Genomic DNA, 20,065 nt, shown 5'->3' with positions numbered 1-20,065 from the left:
TCTTTCCTTTCTTTCATTCACTTATTTCCATATTCAGCGCTCTGTTGTTATTTTGTCTTTTCTTCAACTCTTGCAAGATGCCCTGCCACTGCATATTTCACCTGTGGGATATTAAAATAATATTCAATCTATTGTATAATTTTTAAATTTTCTCCACCTTCTTTGCATCCTTGTGTATCACACCTCTTATGAGTCTATCTACCTTATTTTAAAATGATCTCAGTCTCTTGCACCTTTAAAAAATAAATAACTGCCCATCTCAGAAATCTATATGAAACGATCGTTATTTAATGGTATGGCTATTTTGATAACCCTCTTGACAAATTTTGCAGTAACTTCATTTAACATAATAATGTCTATAGTCTGTCTTATTCCCCTTTTTCTTGATCACTTTTATTCTTTCTTTCTTTTTCTTATTTAGCTTCCGATAATTACCTTTCAGATAATACTTCAGAGGATGATATGTATGAGTGTAAATGAAGTGTAGTCGCTATCTTTTTACGGGGTTAGCATTAAGGTGAATGTGTGTTGAGTGAAAATTGATGGGACATTTTGGATATGGGTTGAAAAACCTAGATCTTTATTATGTGGGGCAGGGGTTAGGCACTTTCTTTTTCCTGTTTAGCTTCCGGTAACTACCGTTTAAATAATTCTTCAGAGGATGATATGTATGAGCGTAAATGAGTTTAGTCTTGTACATTCTCAGTTCGACCATTCCTGAGATGTGTGATTAATTGAAACCCAACCACCAAAGAACACCGGTATCCACGATCTAGTATTCAAGTCCGTGTAAAAATAACTGGCTTTACTAGGACTTGAACGCTGGAACTCTCGACTTCCAAATCAGCTGATTTGGGAAGACGCGTTCACCACTAGACCAACCTGGTGGGTTCAGGGGTTAGGCACTGGGATAATTATCCAGCACTGCCAGAAAAAGGGGGTTACATGATCAAGAAATTTAGTTTGGGGTTTTTTTATTAATAAAAGTGAAAAAGTCAAAGAAATAAATACTTATCTTTCAGAACATAGTATGTTATAAATTAGTAAGATGACTGAAATTACAGATGAAATTAAAAAGAATGGATGCATCAAGAATGCCAAAGGTGGTGATTAAATAGAGGATTAATATGAGAAGAAAGAAAGGTTAGGGTCTACAACTCTTTGGAGGAGTTGAATGAATAATGAGAGAGTGATAATTAGAGGGGTTGGAGAGCAAAAATGAAAAATAGTGGTGCATGTAGGTTAATAATAATGTAGACAAAGGTTCATCGTTGGCTGTAGCACTGCATAGGAAAAAAGACTTCTTTATATTTTGTATCATTCACTTGTAAATGCTTCCTTCCAATTCTCTTTTTTTCTACTTATTTTTACATATTTATCCCAAAATCTGTTTTTATGACAGTTTCTAATTTACTTACTACTTGAAGTTTTCTTTGTTGTTACTGATTCGTAAAAACATCATTATTTGCCAATAATTGCGTTGTCATTTTTTTGTTAACATTTACTGCAAATTAATATATTACATTGCCTATCAGGAAGTAGAATAGAAGTGAAGAAGGTCTTGTACCTTTATTTTTATACACTCAAAAAGTTGCATTTCTTTACCTAATACTTTGACCTATTCTTAGTAACTTGAATACTTTGTTATCATAGATAATAATTAATATTAGTATATATGTATATATTGTATGCTTCAGTAGTTATCTATTAATTTCTTTCTTTATAAGATTTTAAAATGCCTTTTTAATGTTTAGTAGTAACAAAAGATATCTTGTTTGTATTCTTATACATCTGACGTTAATTGTTTATTCACTCTTTTGTGTAGTTATATTGCAGTATAAATTTGTTTATATGTAAATAAAACTGTTTGAAGATGGGCATAATTTTAGTATAAAATTAAAATAAATAAATTATGTTGATAGAAGTAAGAGAATTATGTAGATAAACTAATAAATAATTATTTATTAACTTTTATAAAATAATTTATTCTTAAATTACAATTTGACTGTGTTTCTAAATATAGGTATGAAGAAAAATTAGGGTTTTTGATGAAAAATTCCTATTATAAACTTAATGATCTTAAAAATCTTAAAAAACTTTTCATCCCAAAAACTGAAATAAAAAAAATACATGATTGTGAAGCATTGTTTAAATCTTTGTCAGTTATTAAAAAAAATATTCTCTCATGTTCCAGTCCAAAAGTGAAGGTATTAAAATAAAATTTTTTCTATTCTCAGAAAAATTTGATTAGCATGTGGTATGTTATTTATAAATATACTAAATCTTATCAAAAAATTCCTCCCACTAAGTAAATTCTATATTGCAATTTATTTCATAGTTTCCAAAATAAAAATATCATGGATCATAATCATATGTCATAAAACATTATGATTTTGATGTATTACCATAATTTGACAGTGAGAATGTAAGTTGATTATTGAGAAAAAATCTTAAAAAAGGGGTTTTAATTTTTTGTTTAAATTAACCAGAAATTTAAGTCTAATAACTTTTAAAAGTGATTTTGCCACTTCCACCCAGACTAAAAATTATATTTGAACACCGAAAAAAAAACTGTGATCAATTTTAAGATATTTGCTACTGGCGGAACGATATCAAAAATCCTCAAACTATGGTTCACATGCCTTACAAAATTTGATTGAATTCGGTTTGTACTTAGGCCCGTTGTATTTAACAATGAACGCGCCAACAAGCAAAATGCATAATAAACCAAATTAAAAGCGGATGGAATTTGATTAACTTGATTAATAAGTAATCAAATTTAAAGAAAAAAAATGATGTATTTGTAGTTGTATGAAGATATTTTGTAATGTTGGTAGTGCGCTTGTAGTACGAAAAGAGAGGGGTTGGTGAAACTGTAAAAGTAGCGAGTCCGAGCGTCAACGCGGGTCAATACTTTAGTTTAGTCGAGCCGGCGCGGGCCAATAGGTGGCGCCAGTGTCGTTTAGTTTGCAGTTCCCACCTAGCGAAAGCACGTTTGATCGAACGACCGTAAACCTAACCAAAAAGTTATTTACTCGTTTAAAAATGTCTATGCTTGTGTCGTGTTATAATGTTGTGATCGATCGTTTAGAGTGGCGGTAAATGTAATTAATTATTTAATTTCATCGGCTGTTTGTCATGGATTCTTGGATGCTTTTAATCCTTACCATGGCTGCTGCAGGTATGTACTCAAACGTTTGAACATCACATTCCTAATGTTATGTATACACTTTGTAGAGATCGTCGTAGACAAGAGTAAAAAGATATCTACCTACCTGCACCCGATTCCCCTTCCACTGCATCTGTCCATAGACTCGTACTGTACTATATATTTCTTGTACAATAACGATAACAAATATTTATTTTTATGAAATCTACTTAATTTACTGTGTGTGTATTTGAAAGACGTATCATACATCTTTTTGTGCTACAGTCATTTCTTACAACTATAAAACAAAATTATAATCTGTTCTGATGTACGATTTAATACTTTATCACTGTAAAATTTTTCCCCGTGCTTACTCGGTTGTTATCGTCATTAGTAGTAGAGGCATAATTTTGAATTCCGTTAAAAATTTTGTCTTGCAGCAACACTTATCTTGATAATGTATTTTACAGGTCAATTATTTATTTATAAATATTATTGTCCCTGAATATGTGTGATTTATTTAACATCATGATAAAAGTTGCGGCGATTTACAGCTTCCACTATAACCAAGAAAATGAGCCGATCATCAGGTAGTAATGCGTTAAAGAGTTAAGAAACGAGAATCGATTCCATAACTTTTAGATATGTCAGCGATTAACATTTGTGATAAAACATTGAAGTTGTAATGAAAGATCTATATTTTAGTATTTTGCTTGTTGTTAAGCATTAAAACCTTTTAATGCTTAAACTATTGTATTTTAATTTAACGTGTTTTTTCTTCTCCAAGCGGCATCAATTACTGTGGTCATTAGCCACTTATAAATACCAACGGTATGCATTGAAACCGAACCCAACGTTGTTGTTTAATTTCAATAAACTACGGCAACTGGTTTATTAAACGTGACTTCGGCCGACGGCAATTATTCTTTTTCACACCCTTTACAAGATGTACCAGGTGTTGCGAAACCATCAAGTATAAGGGATGCAGCCGTAGTCTTACCGCGATCCGATTTAATATTTTTTTATTGAACTGGTTCCTTTTTTAATTTATTTTAAAAAAATTTAATTAATTAATTCTTTTAATTTTATTTTTACGCATTCGATGTTGAAATTTTTATATTTTTATTTTTACCATTAAATTTTGAACGAAGTAATGTTTTGAAAGTATTCGTTTGCATTAAGATTAAATTATATTTCTATTTTCGAAACTATTCTTAATCACTAAAATTTTCATTATTATTAAACATTTATTGTCTATCTACTCGACCATAAAAAACATAATATTTCACCTTGGAAATATTTCAGATATTCCTAACAAGTTTTTAAGGATGCAGAAAAAAAATTGACTGTTAGGTCTGTATTTCGTGCCGCCAAAAATATTACATGTAAATTTTTTTAATAATTTAAAAACGTTTACTTTTCCATACGTTTATAGTTTTGAATAAGCTAACTTTTCTATAAAAAAAGGAAAAAATCATTTATTAAAAAAATATAATCTTCACTATTTTACCGTTACGCAGTAATAGGCCCATCGTCTCACAAGAAAGGATATTAATATACTACATTTTTTATTTCTGATAAATTTGACAATTAAAAAGGTTTTCAAACAATTTATTTAAAAATAATTATTATTTTTTTAAAAGAAATCACACCCATCAGTAAATATTACCGATTGGTTTAATAAGATGATTCTGAATTATATGCATATTCGCTAACATAATCCTGAATACTTATTCGGATGTTTAGCAATTAACTTCCAAAAACTGATTATTTTATTCTCTAACGTTTTTATTTACTTCATAAAATTATTATTTTTATCTATTAATATGAAGTATAACATTTTATATTTATTAATTTTATATAATTTATAATCATGGGTTTTCTTCGATTTCCCTCGATTCTTCCAGACAAGTGTTGGGAGCAATTCTTTTTGATAATACATCTATTAGTTAACCGTACCGTTATTCCTGACGTTATCAGTATAAAACTTAACTTATTAATTTTCGATTAAGCTTTTTCTTAAATTTTTTGAATTACGACTTCTATTATGGAGCTGTGCTTATATCAACAAATAAGAAATATGAATTAAATGTCTGTAATAAAAATAAAGACCGCTCTGTGCAGGAATTATATACAAGCTTCGCTGATTTAAAGCTGCTCTGTAGAATAAATAATAATTAGCCGGGAAATTTCCGCTTGCATTGATCAGAATACTTTTTTTCCTATGATTTGTACATTTTGTAAAGAATTTAAATAAGCTAATATAAATAAATAATTTTATTTAAATCATAATATAATAATAAAGCGGAAATGTTATGAAAATTTTCCATTATTAAAAAACTCTATCACTTAAATAATTTCTATTTTTTCCAAATGCAAGTTTTTTCTTCCTCAAAAAGCATTGATATCACATTTTTTCAAAAAAAAAAAAACTAAGAATTTGATTTATTAACAGATGTTATTCTTCATAATTTTCTTAAAATAGCTTTTACAAAAGAGATAATCAGTATTCAAATATTTCGTATTTTTCTGATTAAAAAAAACCAATAATAACTGTAATTTACGTCATTTTAACTTAAGATATTTTTACGCTCTTGGTTAAAATATCTTAAAGCTTTAAAAGATAGTTTACTTTTATACACTTTAGCGTCACTCATTACGATGAGTTTATATATATATATATATATATATATATACACTAAAAAAGAAAAAAGTGTAGTAATCAGTCACAGATTTAAAGTAAAGAATTCTATTTATACAGAGTGTTCCGGGACGTATTCTCCAAACTTCAGGTACTGATTTAGAACACTAAAATGAGTAAAAAAACGTTCTTATCGACATAAGTCCTATTTTGCTTTGTTTTCCTTCTCGCCATTTTGTGATTTTCGACAGAAAAATTATTTCTCAGGAACCGGTAAACCTACTTTAATTAAATTTGGCAAATCTAAGGCTAGTGTCTTATTCTACAAAATTACAAATTTTATAAACGTCATCTTCAAAAATTTAAAAACGGCAGCCATCTTAATTTTTTAATTTTCAATTTCTTTGTAATTATTTGTTTGATGACATTTTTACTTATTACAGAATTTATCAAGAATTTTATTTTGAAAAAAATGACATCTCATTTGTAAAACTCCGTCGACAAACAAGCAAGTTGTTGCAGACAATTAACCCGGTAGTACGCTTTCGCACCGTAATGTAAGATGATAATTTTTTGACTCTTTTTATTTTCTCCATAAAATGTAATAAAAGGTATTAATAATAAATAATAATATTAAATTAATAAAAAAAAAATCATATAGCGGGTGTGGTCGCGACGGAGATGCCAGTTGTAAATAAATAGAGACGTGGTAAATAAATAAAAATAATTATTTTGTGAAATAAATAACAACTTTGAAGATATTAATTCATAAATATTTCAGTATATTTTTAATTTTAAGTACACGTTGAACTAGAATTAAGAAAATTCAGCGTTAATCAATTAATATTTTTCAAAGACCAGAGAAAGAAATCGTACGATTAATTTTAAATATATTGATCAGAACATCTTTTAAATCGTTAAAAGCGTAATAATTTCCTTTCTCGACGGACGAGAAATTGCATTGTATTACTACGCTGGGTAATGCAAAAGCAGTTATGTTTTAGTTATTCCATCGTACAACTTTTACTTCTCTATACATTTTTACATTATCAAATTAATTAAATCCAGATTTCGTACTTAATATAAAGTTGTCTCTTATACTGGTGCAGCTGCGAATGTGTAGTAGATAGTGCTATCCAGCGTACAGCCGGTTTTAAAATAAACTCAGTAAATTTAGATGGATTGAAAAATAATATGTACGCCTAGTAATTTTTATCTAAAAATTTAAAAACTATTTTGCACTTTACAGGTCTAATAATAGTAGTTGCAAAAGATCAAAGTGAACAGTTTCTTGCTTGAATTGAAAATAAAAAAAGTTATAAAGTATCAGAGTAAAGTATATCGTAATTTAATTACATACACGTAGATTCCGTCGATATATATATTCCGCAGTTAATAAAAAGAACTGCTTCAAGATTTGCCTAAAAAATTCACGGGAAACCGGAGAAAACTTGATTATAGCAATATTACAAAGAAAATTAATATTAATCGATATAAATATATAAAAATCAGGCAAAAGTTGCATAATTTCCTGGCTTTGCCCTTGACAGATTTTTATTTCAATTCGCGATAGGGTTTTGTAATATTAATTCCTTAATTGTGTAATATTTAAAGTGCTATTGCAAAAATGATCAAAATATCCAGTAAAAATTGTATTCTCTTTATCAAATTACATTTTTAGCTTAATAATTATGCAATATTAAAAGTATAATCGAGGAAAAGATCAAAATTCTTGGTAAAAAATTTGGTCTCGGTTGATTCCCTTGACTAAATGACGGTTTTGTTATGAGAATAATCCCGTATTTAGACTGTAATTATTAAAAAAAAATTCTGCTCCTTTGACTCCCTTAGTCGACAAGTACATCATATAAAATTTCTGATAACAGCCACAACTTGACAAAAAGAAGATAAAACATCAAACATTATAAAAAATTCAAAGATATATTTAAATTCTTAAATCGTGTCCCATGAGATTTCATGGATATTTTTAAACAAAGTTCTCATCTCGACTGTAAATTAGATGCAGTTGGATTTTCAATCTTGAAAATTAGATTAAAAAACTGATTTTTTCAAGTACGGGTCCAATCTAGCTCTCTTGTTTTTGAGGCTGAAAAATTTATTTATTGAGTAATTATTTATTTCAATATTGTCTGATATGGTGCAATGTCATTCAACAAAGTTAAAAAAAATTATAGTTTACTAAAAAATTAAAAATACGGTTGTCACGACAACCGTATTTTCTGACAAGGAGGCATCACGATGCCTCCTTGTCCGATAGGGTTGAAAATCAATCCAAAGGTGGGTATATGCGACTATATACCTATATACATCTATATATAGAGAGAGAGCCGAATATTTGTCAAATTTTAATTTATTTGGTCAACGGGGTTTCAAGAATGAAGCAAAAATTGTATTGAAATAAATGTTGAATACTTCTCCAACCCGAAATCCGATAACTTAAAATTTTAGAATTTTAAATACTTAAACCTTACAAAAGCTCAGTTGTCTGTGACCACTATAAAAAAATCACAAAAATTGAAAATGGGGAAGTCTTTTTTAATTTTGTCCAAAACTTAATACCATTTGTTTTCCTGGTTATAACGGTATATGCTGCTGTAGCTACAACGAGAAAGTATACAGATCGGTCGAAAAAATCTAAAAATGTTTTTTCTTTTTTTTTAATTTTGTGCCTTGAGAGAAATTGAGACAATTTTTTTAAAATTAAAAAAAAAAAATGTGGATCTAAATAAATTATAAATAATCTGAAAAAAACTTTTTTATTCCAATGATCCCTAGTCCAAAAAATCTATTTTTGTCAGATGGATGTTTGTGCGTCTGTACCTAAACTTTTATTTAACATTCATTCCTTCCCCAAGAAATTACTTTTTATACCTTTTTTTTTTTTGCTGTATTTTGCTTCAGAAAAGGAGTTAATGGGTTTTTCCATCAATATTTTCTACATCAATGGGCCTTCAAACCGCTACAAAAGTTTTTTCCATCTCACTGTGATGGTCTATGGTAACAAAAAATATTTAAAAAAAATTTAAATCCATCTCGCAAATTACCCATTGCATTTAAAATGTAATAGCTTTAATTTATTGTGTATATTGGCTGTATGTTGTACGTTTATGTATGTTGGCCTGTATTTGGTCTTACAACTCTGGACCCCGTTGACCAATTTTCTTCAAACTTAGTAGACAGGCACTACCTCAGGGGGAAAAAATATTAAATTTCTGCAAAGATTGGTAAAAGGGATCTGGATGTTTTGGCTGAAGTAAATTTTAAATCTTTATCTGGGCACTTCAGCAAAAAACCTTTTCTTACAACAGTTGAAGTTTTTTTTTATCAAGATCACAAATTACCAGAAACGTTTATTTAATATTCACACCTCCCCCAAAAATGACTTTCTATATCTCTTTTTTAGTTATATCTTGCTTCAGAAAAGGAGTTAATAGAGTTTTCTCCATCTATATTTTCTACATCAATAAGGCCTTCAAACCGTTATTACATTTTTCCATACCCCGCTGTAGTGGTCTTTGTAACAAAAAATATTTTTTTAATTTTTAAAACATTAAAAAAAAATTAAATCCTTCTCACAAGTTACCCATTGCATTTAAAATGTGATAATCTTATTTGATAGCCCATGCTCTTTAGTATTTCTTGAAAAAAATTAGCCAAACATTTTCACCCCTTCCTAGAAAATTATAACTTTGTTTATTTAGAATTATGGCTATATCTTTGTATTTTTTAAACGATTTTAAAAAGTTATTTTTTTAAAATTATTATTACCTCTTAGGGATTATTTTCATAAAATTAATTTTACCCGAATGCTTCCCCTTGAATATGGGAGCCCCTAAGTGAGAATTTTTTTGTTGAAATTTCAAATTTTTAAGGCTTAAAACATATTTTGTTAAACAAATAAAGTCACTAAAATATCTTAATACTGCTCCCTTGATAGGAATCTCTCTCAACAAAAAAAAAAAAACAAATTGAAATGTTTTTTTAAATTTTGATTTTAATATATTTAAAATCATTTTAGTGAACATTAAAATCATTAAAAAAAGCTCTCAAATTGCTTAAAATGACTGAATTGATTTTTTTTTTCAAAAATCAATTGCAATTCCAATCAAAAAAGCAATTCATTTCTGATTTTTTTCTGTAGCAGAATTTGCTTATTTTTAAATATAAAGGCATTAAAATAGTAGAATTTTTTATTAAAATCTTATTAAAAATCTATCTACATGATGTCATATTTTTTCGCAAGAAACATATATCTAAAGATATTATTTTTCTGCATCCTGAAAGCTTGTAATGATTTTATAATGTATTTCCATAATATACTATTTTACATTTACTTTTTTTCGTAACGTATATGTTGCAATCTGTTAGTAAACAATAAGCAACCCCCCCCCCCCCCCCGCGTAGTGGCCCAATGAGTTGAGAATGATATGTGTGACTTGTAAATAAGATGTAGTCTTGTAGAGACTTAGGCCGACTGTTCCTGAGACGTGTCGTTAATTGAACCCTAACCACCGAAGTACACCGGTATTCACTGTAGTACTGAAATCTGTTTAAAATCAACAAATTATTACTAGGATTTGAACGTCAGAATCTTCGACTTCGGAAAGCAGCTGTTAAAGAACTGATTTTGCGGCGAATTAATCATTAAGACTAGCCGGTAGGATATTTTACATTTAAATGAATGAGAGCACTGCTGTTCTACGGGCGTCTTTTTAATTCATAAATTAGTTTCGAATCTATCTCTGTCACACATCTTTGTTACTTTATTTTGATTGCAAACGGTCATAGCTGAATTTGTGTTGCATAGACGATTCCAGCGAAATCAAAATTATTGCATAAGGACTGTCAGATCCTGGAATTAGTTTCTTTTACAAAAGATATTATGGGTGTTTAAAAAAAAAATTAACCAAACTGGTACTCGGGAAGTGATAAACAGAGGTTAGATGAATAACAACTCAGAATATCAAGTATCTATTGTCGTCTGTTACTTTTTTAAAACTATCTAAATCTTACTTTTTTAGAAAATCTTCTAAAAATCTGTGTGTGTTTTTCCAGTAAAAAAATGGCAGGAAAGTGTTATTTTATGCAGAAAAGATTGATTATTCTATTTGTGTCATTAAATATTGTCTAAAATTTTTTTTGACGATACTGTAACGCGGCAGTCATACCGCGAACTTATATGGCGCCTAGTGTAATAGTTATAACAAGTGTGATCGATTAACGCGCTTCAAAGAGAAACAGTGTGATATGGTAAGATCATAAGATTCAAATTCATTTTCGTTTTCAACAGAAAACGAAAATTTTCAACAAATTTATTATGCGAAAGTTTTCAACAGATTTATTATGAGAATATAACATATTATGAGAAACTAATTTTTCGTAGTTTTCACCTAAAGGTTATCATAATACGAACAGCTGGTGATAAAACGGAGAAAAGCCGAGTTATTCAGTTAAAATTTAATGCATTACAGGCCTGAATGATAACGTGCACCGATATTTTCTATTTTTAACCGACTTGAAAAAAGGAGGTTATGTATTCGAGCCTTATATTTTTTTGTATGTTCGCGCGTAACCTTTTTCCTATTAATCAGATTGAAATAAATCTTGTTGCAATCGACGCAGCTACTTTTCCCGGTGGTACCATAATGTTGAAAAATACATACATGATAATACTTAAGTGGTACTTTTTTTTTAACCTCCGGATCCACCGTTAGGTATTGCTTCAGAATATGATATGAATGATTTTTAGCGTGTGTGAAAATGCCATGCCTGACCGGAATTCGAATCCGGGAAAGGCAGAGACGCTACCTATCACTCGCGCCAAGGAGGCCGGCCACTTATGTGGTACTTGAATGGACCTATAGATGGCGTATATAAAAAGACATAATATTCACAAACGAAAAAGCAATCAAAGCACATAAATATGAATTCCACTTATGTAATATCGGTATTGATTTTTATAAAGTGTACGAATATAGTACACTTAGTGGAACAGAACTAATAAACTAAAACTAGTAGAATAGAACCACTAGAACTGGTAGAATAAATTTATGTTATATCTAGAAGTTAATTTTGTCGAAGCAGGCGCCGATACAAAAAAGTGTCTACAGAATTACTTGCAATTATTTGAACGAAATTATTTCTTACTTTTTAGCGAATTTTGATGCTGGTTCCATTTTTTAAAAATAATTACTTACTGTATTTTCTTTCTATTTAAAAACCAAAAAATGACTTTTGTTAGTGATGTAATTGGTATTCATTTCATTAAACGTGATTTATATTCACAGATATTTTAATAAATTAAAAATTTTCGTTTCTCTAAATTTATGTTTTCATACCTCAAAATTTAATTTTATAGATAGTTATTAATATATATATCGTATTTATAAAGTATGGCAAATCTTAAATATCTTTTTAGGCATTAAACATAGAAAAAAAAACTCGAAAAGATCTATTTTTTCGGTATGAGATTATCAGACTCCAAGCATCCAGGAGGAACCATGGGAGTCAAAAATTTGAAATGGAAAGAAGGGGTTACATTATTTTAAAGGGTACTGAAAAAAATATGTTGATGTAAAAAAGTTCAGATTACGACAAAAGTAACCGAAATGGCGGTCGTTTAATATTTTTCACAGCTATTTTCACAATTCGTTTACAGTTTTCCTTAAATAACTGATCAACCTTTAAACATAGAAAAATAAAATTTAACAATTGCTCCTATCGGTTTCGTGTTCAGTACTGTTTGGAATGTACTGCAGACCATTTTTTTAAATGGCTTCCATTTTGGTTGTTAACTTTTAGTTGAAAAGTTATTTAAGGATTCCCATACTTTATTAACTCTCTCTCTCAATCTCTCTCTCTCTCTCTAAATATATATATATATATATATATATATATATATATATTTACTTGAATCAGACTAGTTGGCAAAACTGTTCTTGCGTCAGGCAAAATAAATTTTCCGCTTGTAAGAGAGACTTTAAATTAAACTTTTTAATAAGATATTAATGATCCGAGGGATTGTCTGATTAATTTTTTTATGATTAAATCGGTAAGTTTTTTTCAGAGCAATATCATCATTCGGTGGAATTTTTTTAAAAAGTAACTGCTAATTAGATAAACCTGAATCTTTTGCATATTTAATGTAATACGTACTTTTAAATACGTACTCAAGTACTCAAGTACTTAAAAATTAAAACTTCAAAATTGTTCTTTTATTATGTACAGATATTATTTATTCTTTTTCATCTCATAGTTGCATCATGATTATTTTTTTAAATAATTGATATTTTAACCTGTCAGGTTCTGATCTAGTTAAAAACTCGTTGTAAATTGCCTGAAGTCGAGGGTTCTCAGGTTTGAATGGACCTATAGATGGCGTATATAAAAGACGTAATAATTGCAAACAGAAAAGCAATCAAAGTACATAAATATGAATACCTCTGATGTAATATCGGTATAGATATTTCCTTGTTTGTGTTTTTGTTTGGTTTTATTGTTATTTTGTTTTATGATTTGTTAAACTGTTGCTGTTTTGGTTTGTGTTTGATTATAGATTTGTTTGTTTTTCGTTAATTTTTTTATGTTACTTTTATGTTACATTATTTCTTTTTTTTTATGTTTTGCTAGTATTTTTGCGTTCGTTTTATGATTCGTTGTGTGTAAAATTCATTTTTACTTTTCGGGTAGGTAGAGTTCAGTTTCTTCGTTCTTAGAAAGTCATTCAGTCTTGTTTGAGACTTGGCTAGATGTGTTTTGTTTCGAGTCTATGTTGGTTAGTAGGACACCGATGGGAATGTCGCTTGTGTCATTCTGGCTGAGGCTTGACTGAAAGATGTCATTGCCGTGGTACTAAAGGTGACCTCCGGTAAAGCTTGTAAGGGATCGATACGGAGGGGGTGGCGTGGCGTCCGAAACCTACCCAAAGGGTGTCTTCTCCTATTGGGTCAGGATTAACCGGCTCTTATTTCTGGTTCAAATGGTTTTATTTGATACTAGATCGTGGATATCGGTATTCTGTAGTGGTTGGGTTTCACACGTCTTAGTTATGGTGGGCTTGAGATTGAACAAGAATACACCTCACATACACGTCACGAGCAAGGGACGCGGCTGCTTACAGGCTCCGATTCCAGAAAGCTGGATGGGATATCTAGAGACTTCCGGAATATTCATAAGAAAGAAAATAAATAAAATTAATATTTTTATTTATTAATACGAATTATAAGCAATTTTCATTTTTATCTATAATTTTATACTTTGTAGAGCTGCTTTGGTCAAGTTTTTCACGGTTTCTCTTGAACCTTTCAGGTAAATGATGTAACACTTTCTTTTTTTGTTATCCGTTAACTATTTATTTATGATCTGTATAATATATAATTATGCTGTTTTCTGAATTAGGTATTTATTTATTACACGTCTGGACAAAAAGGAATGTAATGTGTTTAGGGTGTATGTATGTTTGTTCTACCGGTTCCTCAATGGTGGAACCGATTTAGATATATGATCCTGCTTGGAATTCTTATGTTACGAGTGTCATAGACTACGTATATATGTTTAAATAAATTTAAAAAAATAGAACAAAATATTATACTTTATTCAAATACTATACGCAAAATTGCCACCCACACGCTCTTTAATTATCCTATATTAAGGAGCAATGTTTGTCAACTATGTTTCTTTTTTGGCAGTCGTTTTTTTATTTTTAATATTTATTTCTTGTTTAAAATAATGTATATAAGAATCTTAATTTTTATTGTAATATAAATCATTTTGCATTAATATTGTTTTAAAAAGATTTTCGCATAATGAATGTTATTACATTTTAAAAACTGATACTATTCTTTGAATGTGATTAAATGATTTTAACCTAAGGTGTACTCATACGAGTAAAATGGCATTAATAAAAACTACATTTGAGGAAAATGAAAGTAGAAAAAATAAGAAATTCTTGGAAACTTTTATTTTTATTATTGATATAATTAACAGAATGGTGAACAAAATTTCGTTGAATATTCATTTCATCAAATTTTTTTTTAATTTAAAGATAAATATGTGTAGTTTTAATCTTTTTAAACTAATAAAGGATTATCGAGGTTTTTGATCTAGCAGTATGAAAAATTACAAATATTTTCGTTTAGTTTCCAATTTTATTTTTGCAAATGGTAATCCGTATATAAACTTTTTTTTGTTGAAAATCTAAATAATTCTTTTTTTTAATCTAATAATATAAGAAAAGTCTTCTTTAATTAGAAAATTTAATTTCTTTTAACATATTTTATTTTTGAATCTATATTAATTTAAAAACGAAGATTTTGTACGTTGTAATATTTTTCAGCCTTTGAACAGTGGTGTGGGGGGGGGGGATGATATTCATCACTATCACCCATGAACAAAAAATCATTCGATTTTTTGTTCAGCTGGCTATTCCAGTCGTCTTGCAATGTGGAGGATGGGTGGAATTGTTTTTTTTTTTAAGTTTGTTCCTGTTCTCTTATCGCTCTTATTTCTGGAAGAAAATCGATTTTTATTTGCAGTATACATTTAAGCTGTTTTATGCAAAATCATTAATGTGTAATGTTCAGTTCGTATCTGGGTTAAAATTTTTTCGATCTCTCTTGGATGTGTATTGGAGAGGAAGCTTGAGCTTCCCTCTGGGTGGAGTTGTTTGTCTCGTACTGCGGTTATTTTGAGGGTAGTTTGTACTTTTTCACTAGCCATCCCTTTTTATTCCCTTATCCCATTTTCGTTCTACGAGTGCTAATCCGGGATCTGCAGTTTCAGTACACTCTTGCCAGATTTCGTAGAGGAGGGGCGTATTGACCGGCGTAAAGAATCTGTTGTAGGGAATAAGATTTTTTTATCTTTACTAAACAAAAAATAATAATTTTCTTATTTTAATAAGTAAAACATTTTACGGGTTACTACTTACAAAATAGTAGAAAATTTCCCATAATTTTCTATGATATTTTTCATACTGTTCGATTAAAAACTTTTAATCAAATATGGCTGAAGTGTTTATGCGATTTACCCGCAAGCCTCCAAATCCGTCCTAAAATCCAAAAAAAGGCTTTTTTAATTCTTCTTCTGTTTTTCTTTTATCAGATATTAAATACATTAATATATTTTTAAAAGAAGCCAGTGTTATTGATTTTAATAATTTTTATTATTATGACCTCAGAGATATTTTAACGAGAAAGATGAAATGAAATGAATAGACTGATATTAAAAAAAAAATGCTGGACCCTTGCTGGTAGTCGAACCTGACACCCGCTAATTTAGATATCAGCGTGCTAATCACTTTACAAACTGGTCGGCCAATTGAGAAAAACGACATAATTGGAGTATTGTTATGATTTTGGAGGAACGGGCCACAGTTAATTTTTATTTGAAATAGATATCAAAAGATTTGTCTCTGGGTGGTGTGAAACTCCACCTGGAGGGAAGCTCATGCTTCTTCTCCTCTACACATCCAAGAGAGATCGATGAAATTTTAACCCAGATACGAACTGAACATTACACATTAATGATTTTGCATAAAACAGCTTAAATGTATACTGCAAATAAAAATCGATTTTCTTCCAGAAATAAGAGCGATAAGAGAACAGGAACAAACTTTAAAAAAAAAACAATTCCACCCATCCTCCACATTGTAAGACGACTGGATTAGCCAGCTGAACAAAAAAATCATTCATCAATATCACCCCCCCCCCTCACCGCTCAAAGGCTGAAAAATATTACAACGTACAAAAACTTCGTTTTTAAATTAATATAGATTCAAAAATAAAATAATAGATATCAAAAGATAGAGTAGGATATCAACTAAAGGTGCCCTTATTTACAAATAATACATATATATTGTTTCAAATTAGGGGTAATTGAAGTATTATGCAAGTACATTTTTGTCCCTACTGTTGTTAGAAAATATGAAAAAATATCGAACTATTTCTACTTTTGCTACACAAGATTTTTACGTTACTTGGGGTTGGGTTGACAAGAAAATAATTTCGGTTTTGTAGCGTGAAATAAAACTCAATTTTTTTATACAAAAGATAAACTTTAATCAGTTATATATTTTCCATTTTGTACAATAACCTTTTTCCATCTTTCTGGCAACTTCTGATTCCACGCTCATAGAACTTCTGGTTCTTATCATCAAAAAACTGTACAGAGTGCAATTTCAGGTCATCATCATCATCATTAGTTAAAGTTTTACCATTAAAAAAGTTTTGCAAACTTCGAAATAAATGAATGGTAATCTGATAGTGCAAGATCAGGACTATATGGGGGTTGGGACATCACTTCCCGAACAAGCTTCAATCATTTTCCAAGAATTATCAAAGATTTGTGAGACCTTGAATTTTCTTAGTGCAACACGATTCCTTTGCGATTTGCCAATACTGGCGTTTTTCTATGATTGCTTCCTTCACTTTCAATAATTTTTGAAATTAAACGTCGTTTGGTTTCTCGGAAAGTAGCTCTAAATACACAATATCTTTGTAATCCCACCAAATTGACGGAATGATCTTTTTTGATGCATTTCGGTTTTCGGTGTGGCTTTTGGTTCATCACGCTCGGACCATGATCGTTTTCGATTGATGTTGTTGTAGACGATCCAGTTTTCATCACCGGTTATGATTTGTTTCAAAGAGGGTCAATTTCATTGCGTTTGAGATACATAACGCAAATATTTATTCTTTGTGTTATGCGAATCTCTTTCAATCCATACGGAACCCAGATATCGAGCTTCCTAAAGAGTCCAAGACATTTGATATGATTTTCAATTGTTGAGTGCGATTCATTTAACCTCTCTGCATTCTCTCGCACAGTTATATAACGATCCGATTCAATTAGACTGAAAAGACTGGTCATGAAAAACATTTGGTTTTCATTGACCAGAACGTTGGTCATCTTTGAGTGAAAAATCTCCAGAACAGAATTTTTGTACCGATTCTGACACGTGCATTTTGTTAGGTAGTCAACACCATAAATTCATATCTCTTGTGAGCCTTAGCAACTTTCTTGCCTTTACGGGAATTAAAAAGTAAAAATATGTGGAAAATGTTTTTACAATCTATGTTAAAATTTACTATAAATTAAAAGGCGCAAACAAAATTATGCCCAATTTGCTTCTAACGTATGCTAAAAGTGATAGCTATCAAACGCCAAAAGTAAAAGTCACACCATTGACATGATTTGAAGTCCTTCAAAGCACACATAAAGCTATTTATTTGTGAAAACCGAAATTTCTTTCTTACCAACCCCAGTATCATTATTATTTTCCTATAGATCATTAAAATATACTGATTACGTAAAACACCATAAACTTGGTGCTTCTTTACTTAATGAATATACTAAAAATCCAGATAAATTGAAATGCATTTACAAAATTGTGTTGGCTAATTATGCAATATTTCTAAAATCATTTAATGAATCAAGAAAATATAAATTATATGACCACTAATTTACATAAAATTAATCACTGGTAATTTATTTGAAAAATATTTCGAAATTTGTATTGAAAATGATCACATTTTATTAACATACGAGTATTAATTTCTTGCTAGACTAAAAAGAGAATTCCGCAATGAGAAATCGTTTGTTTTTTTTCATTTTCTTTCATAGAAAATTTATTTTTTTGAAAGAGTTGCTGGTATAATCGATTATAATGTATGGGTTTTTCGTTGCCGGTTCAATAGCTTAGGTTTTTGTTTTTTTACATAACTGCTCATGAAATTTTAAATGAACATTAATATGTTTACTTTAATTTTAACTCTGAAATATTTAGCTGAAAATGTAATAAAACAAATTAACAGAAGAAAAGATATTCATCTTGAGATTTTATTTTAAAAAAGTCAGTTTCATTCAATTAGGAGTCTCTTTGTATGCCACATAAAAAAAGCCGACAAAGGGTTGTCTAACTTTCCCGGCTTTGGCTTTGAAAGATTTTTATTTCAAATTCGATAGAGTAGATACCTTATGTAATAATTCTAATAACAGGCTACAACTTAAAAAAAACAGATTAAGTACCAGAGACCGTAAAAATCCAAAACTTTCTTCGAAATTCTTAAGTCAGTCCCAAGGGACACAACTAAAAAAAAATACCATGTTGTCTGTTAATACTAAATGCAGTTAGGTTTTCAGTCTTGATAACTGAGGTTAAAAAAGTTGATATCTTAAATACAAGTCCCATTCAGCCCCTTTGTTTTGCGGGGTTTAATCTTTTTTCACTAGAGTTATTATTTATATCTGCCCGATTTGACTTATTGAAAGCAAGGCTAAAAAAATTATAGTTTACTAAAAAAAATATGGATTCCTCGATGCCCCCTTATTCGATGGGGTTGAAAATCAGCCAAAAATGACCTGATTTTTGAGCTAAGTATTATATTAATTATGTAATATATATATATATATATATAGAAGTATGTTTGCTAAATTTCAACTTTTTTGGTCAACGGATGTTCGAGATACGTGGCAAAAATTATTTAGAAATAGTGTTGAGTAACCCCGCCCGTAAATCCGATTTACTTAAAACTTTAAAATTTTAAATAAATCAGTAAGTAAAGAGTGTTGAAAAAGTGACGCAAACTTATGGTAAAATGAGTAAGTTACAATAGTTGTTGAAAGTAGTCTCCATTATGCGATTCGCATAATTGCATACGATGTTGCATGATCTTAAATACATGTAATGCTTATTGAGGAATTGCAGCGAAACACCGTTCAATTTCGCTCTGCAATTCGGAAATGGTGTGAGGATGAGTTTTGTAAGCAGCATCCTTAAGGTAACCCCACAAAAAAAGTCAAGAGAGGATAAATCAGGAGATGGAGAGGGGGGTCACAACCCCTTCGACATTACTTGTCCATGAAAACAGTGATCCAAGATAGTCATAGTGTTGTTGGCTGTGTGAGCCGTAGCATTGTCCTGCTGAAATCTCGTGTACTCAAGCCGGTCTGCAGGTATAGTGTTTTCAAATTGTTGCTCACTGTTCACTGTGTCATGAGAGAATGTCATGAAGATTCATTCGCCTGCGTGACATTGCACACACCAAACGCGCACTTTTTGTCTGTGCAGAGGAAACTCTTTCAGCTGATGTGGATTTTCCGTACACCAACTGCGTGAATTCTGTGCATTCACGTATCAATCGAGGTGAAACCATGCTTCGTCAGACCGAAGCCAATCATCGAGCTCTTCCCCATCTGGCGCTACAGATGACATGAACCACTGACAGAGAGCTGCACGTTTTCCAGTGTCTGCAAGT

At 30.0% G+C, this 20,065-nt stretch overlaps 1 protein-coding gene across 1 annotated transcript in view; it reads left to right on the top strand.

The window, feature by feature from the left end:
• Positions 1-2,924: 2,924 nt before the first annotated feature.
• The window catches only part of dtn (transmembrane protein 132C dtn), a 452,990-nt gene continuing 435,849 nt past the window's right edge, over positions 2,925-20,065 (top strand). Inside the window, exon 1 of the mRNA XM_075364725.1 lies at positions 2,925-3,181. Coding sequence (XP_075220840.1) covers positions 3,139-3,181 — 43 coding nt within the window. The 5' untranslated portion in view covers positions 2,925-3,138. The remainder of the gene's footprint in view (positions 3,182-20,065) is intronic.

The sequence above is a fragment of the Lycorma delicatula genome, chromosome 4 (assembly GCF_047948215.1).
Source record: "Lycorma delicatula isolate Av1 chromosome 4, ASM4794821v1, whole genome shotgun sequence".
Taxonomy (NCBI): Eukaryota; Metazoa; Arthropoda; class Insecta; order Hemiptera; family Fulgoridae; genus Lycorma; species Lycorma delicatula.
Note: the sequence above shows the minus strand (reverse complement) of the source record. Positions and strands in the feature narration are given on the sequence as shown.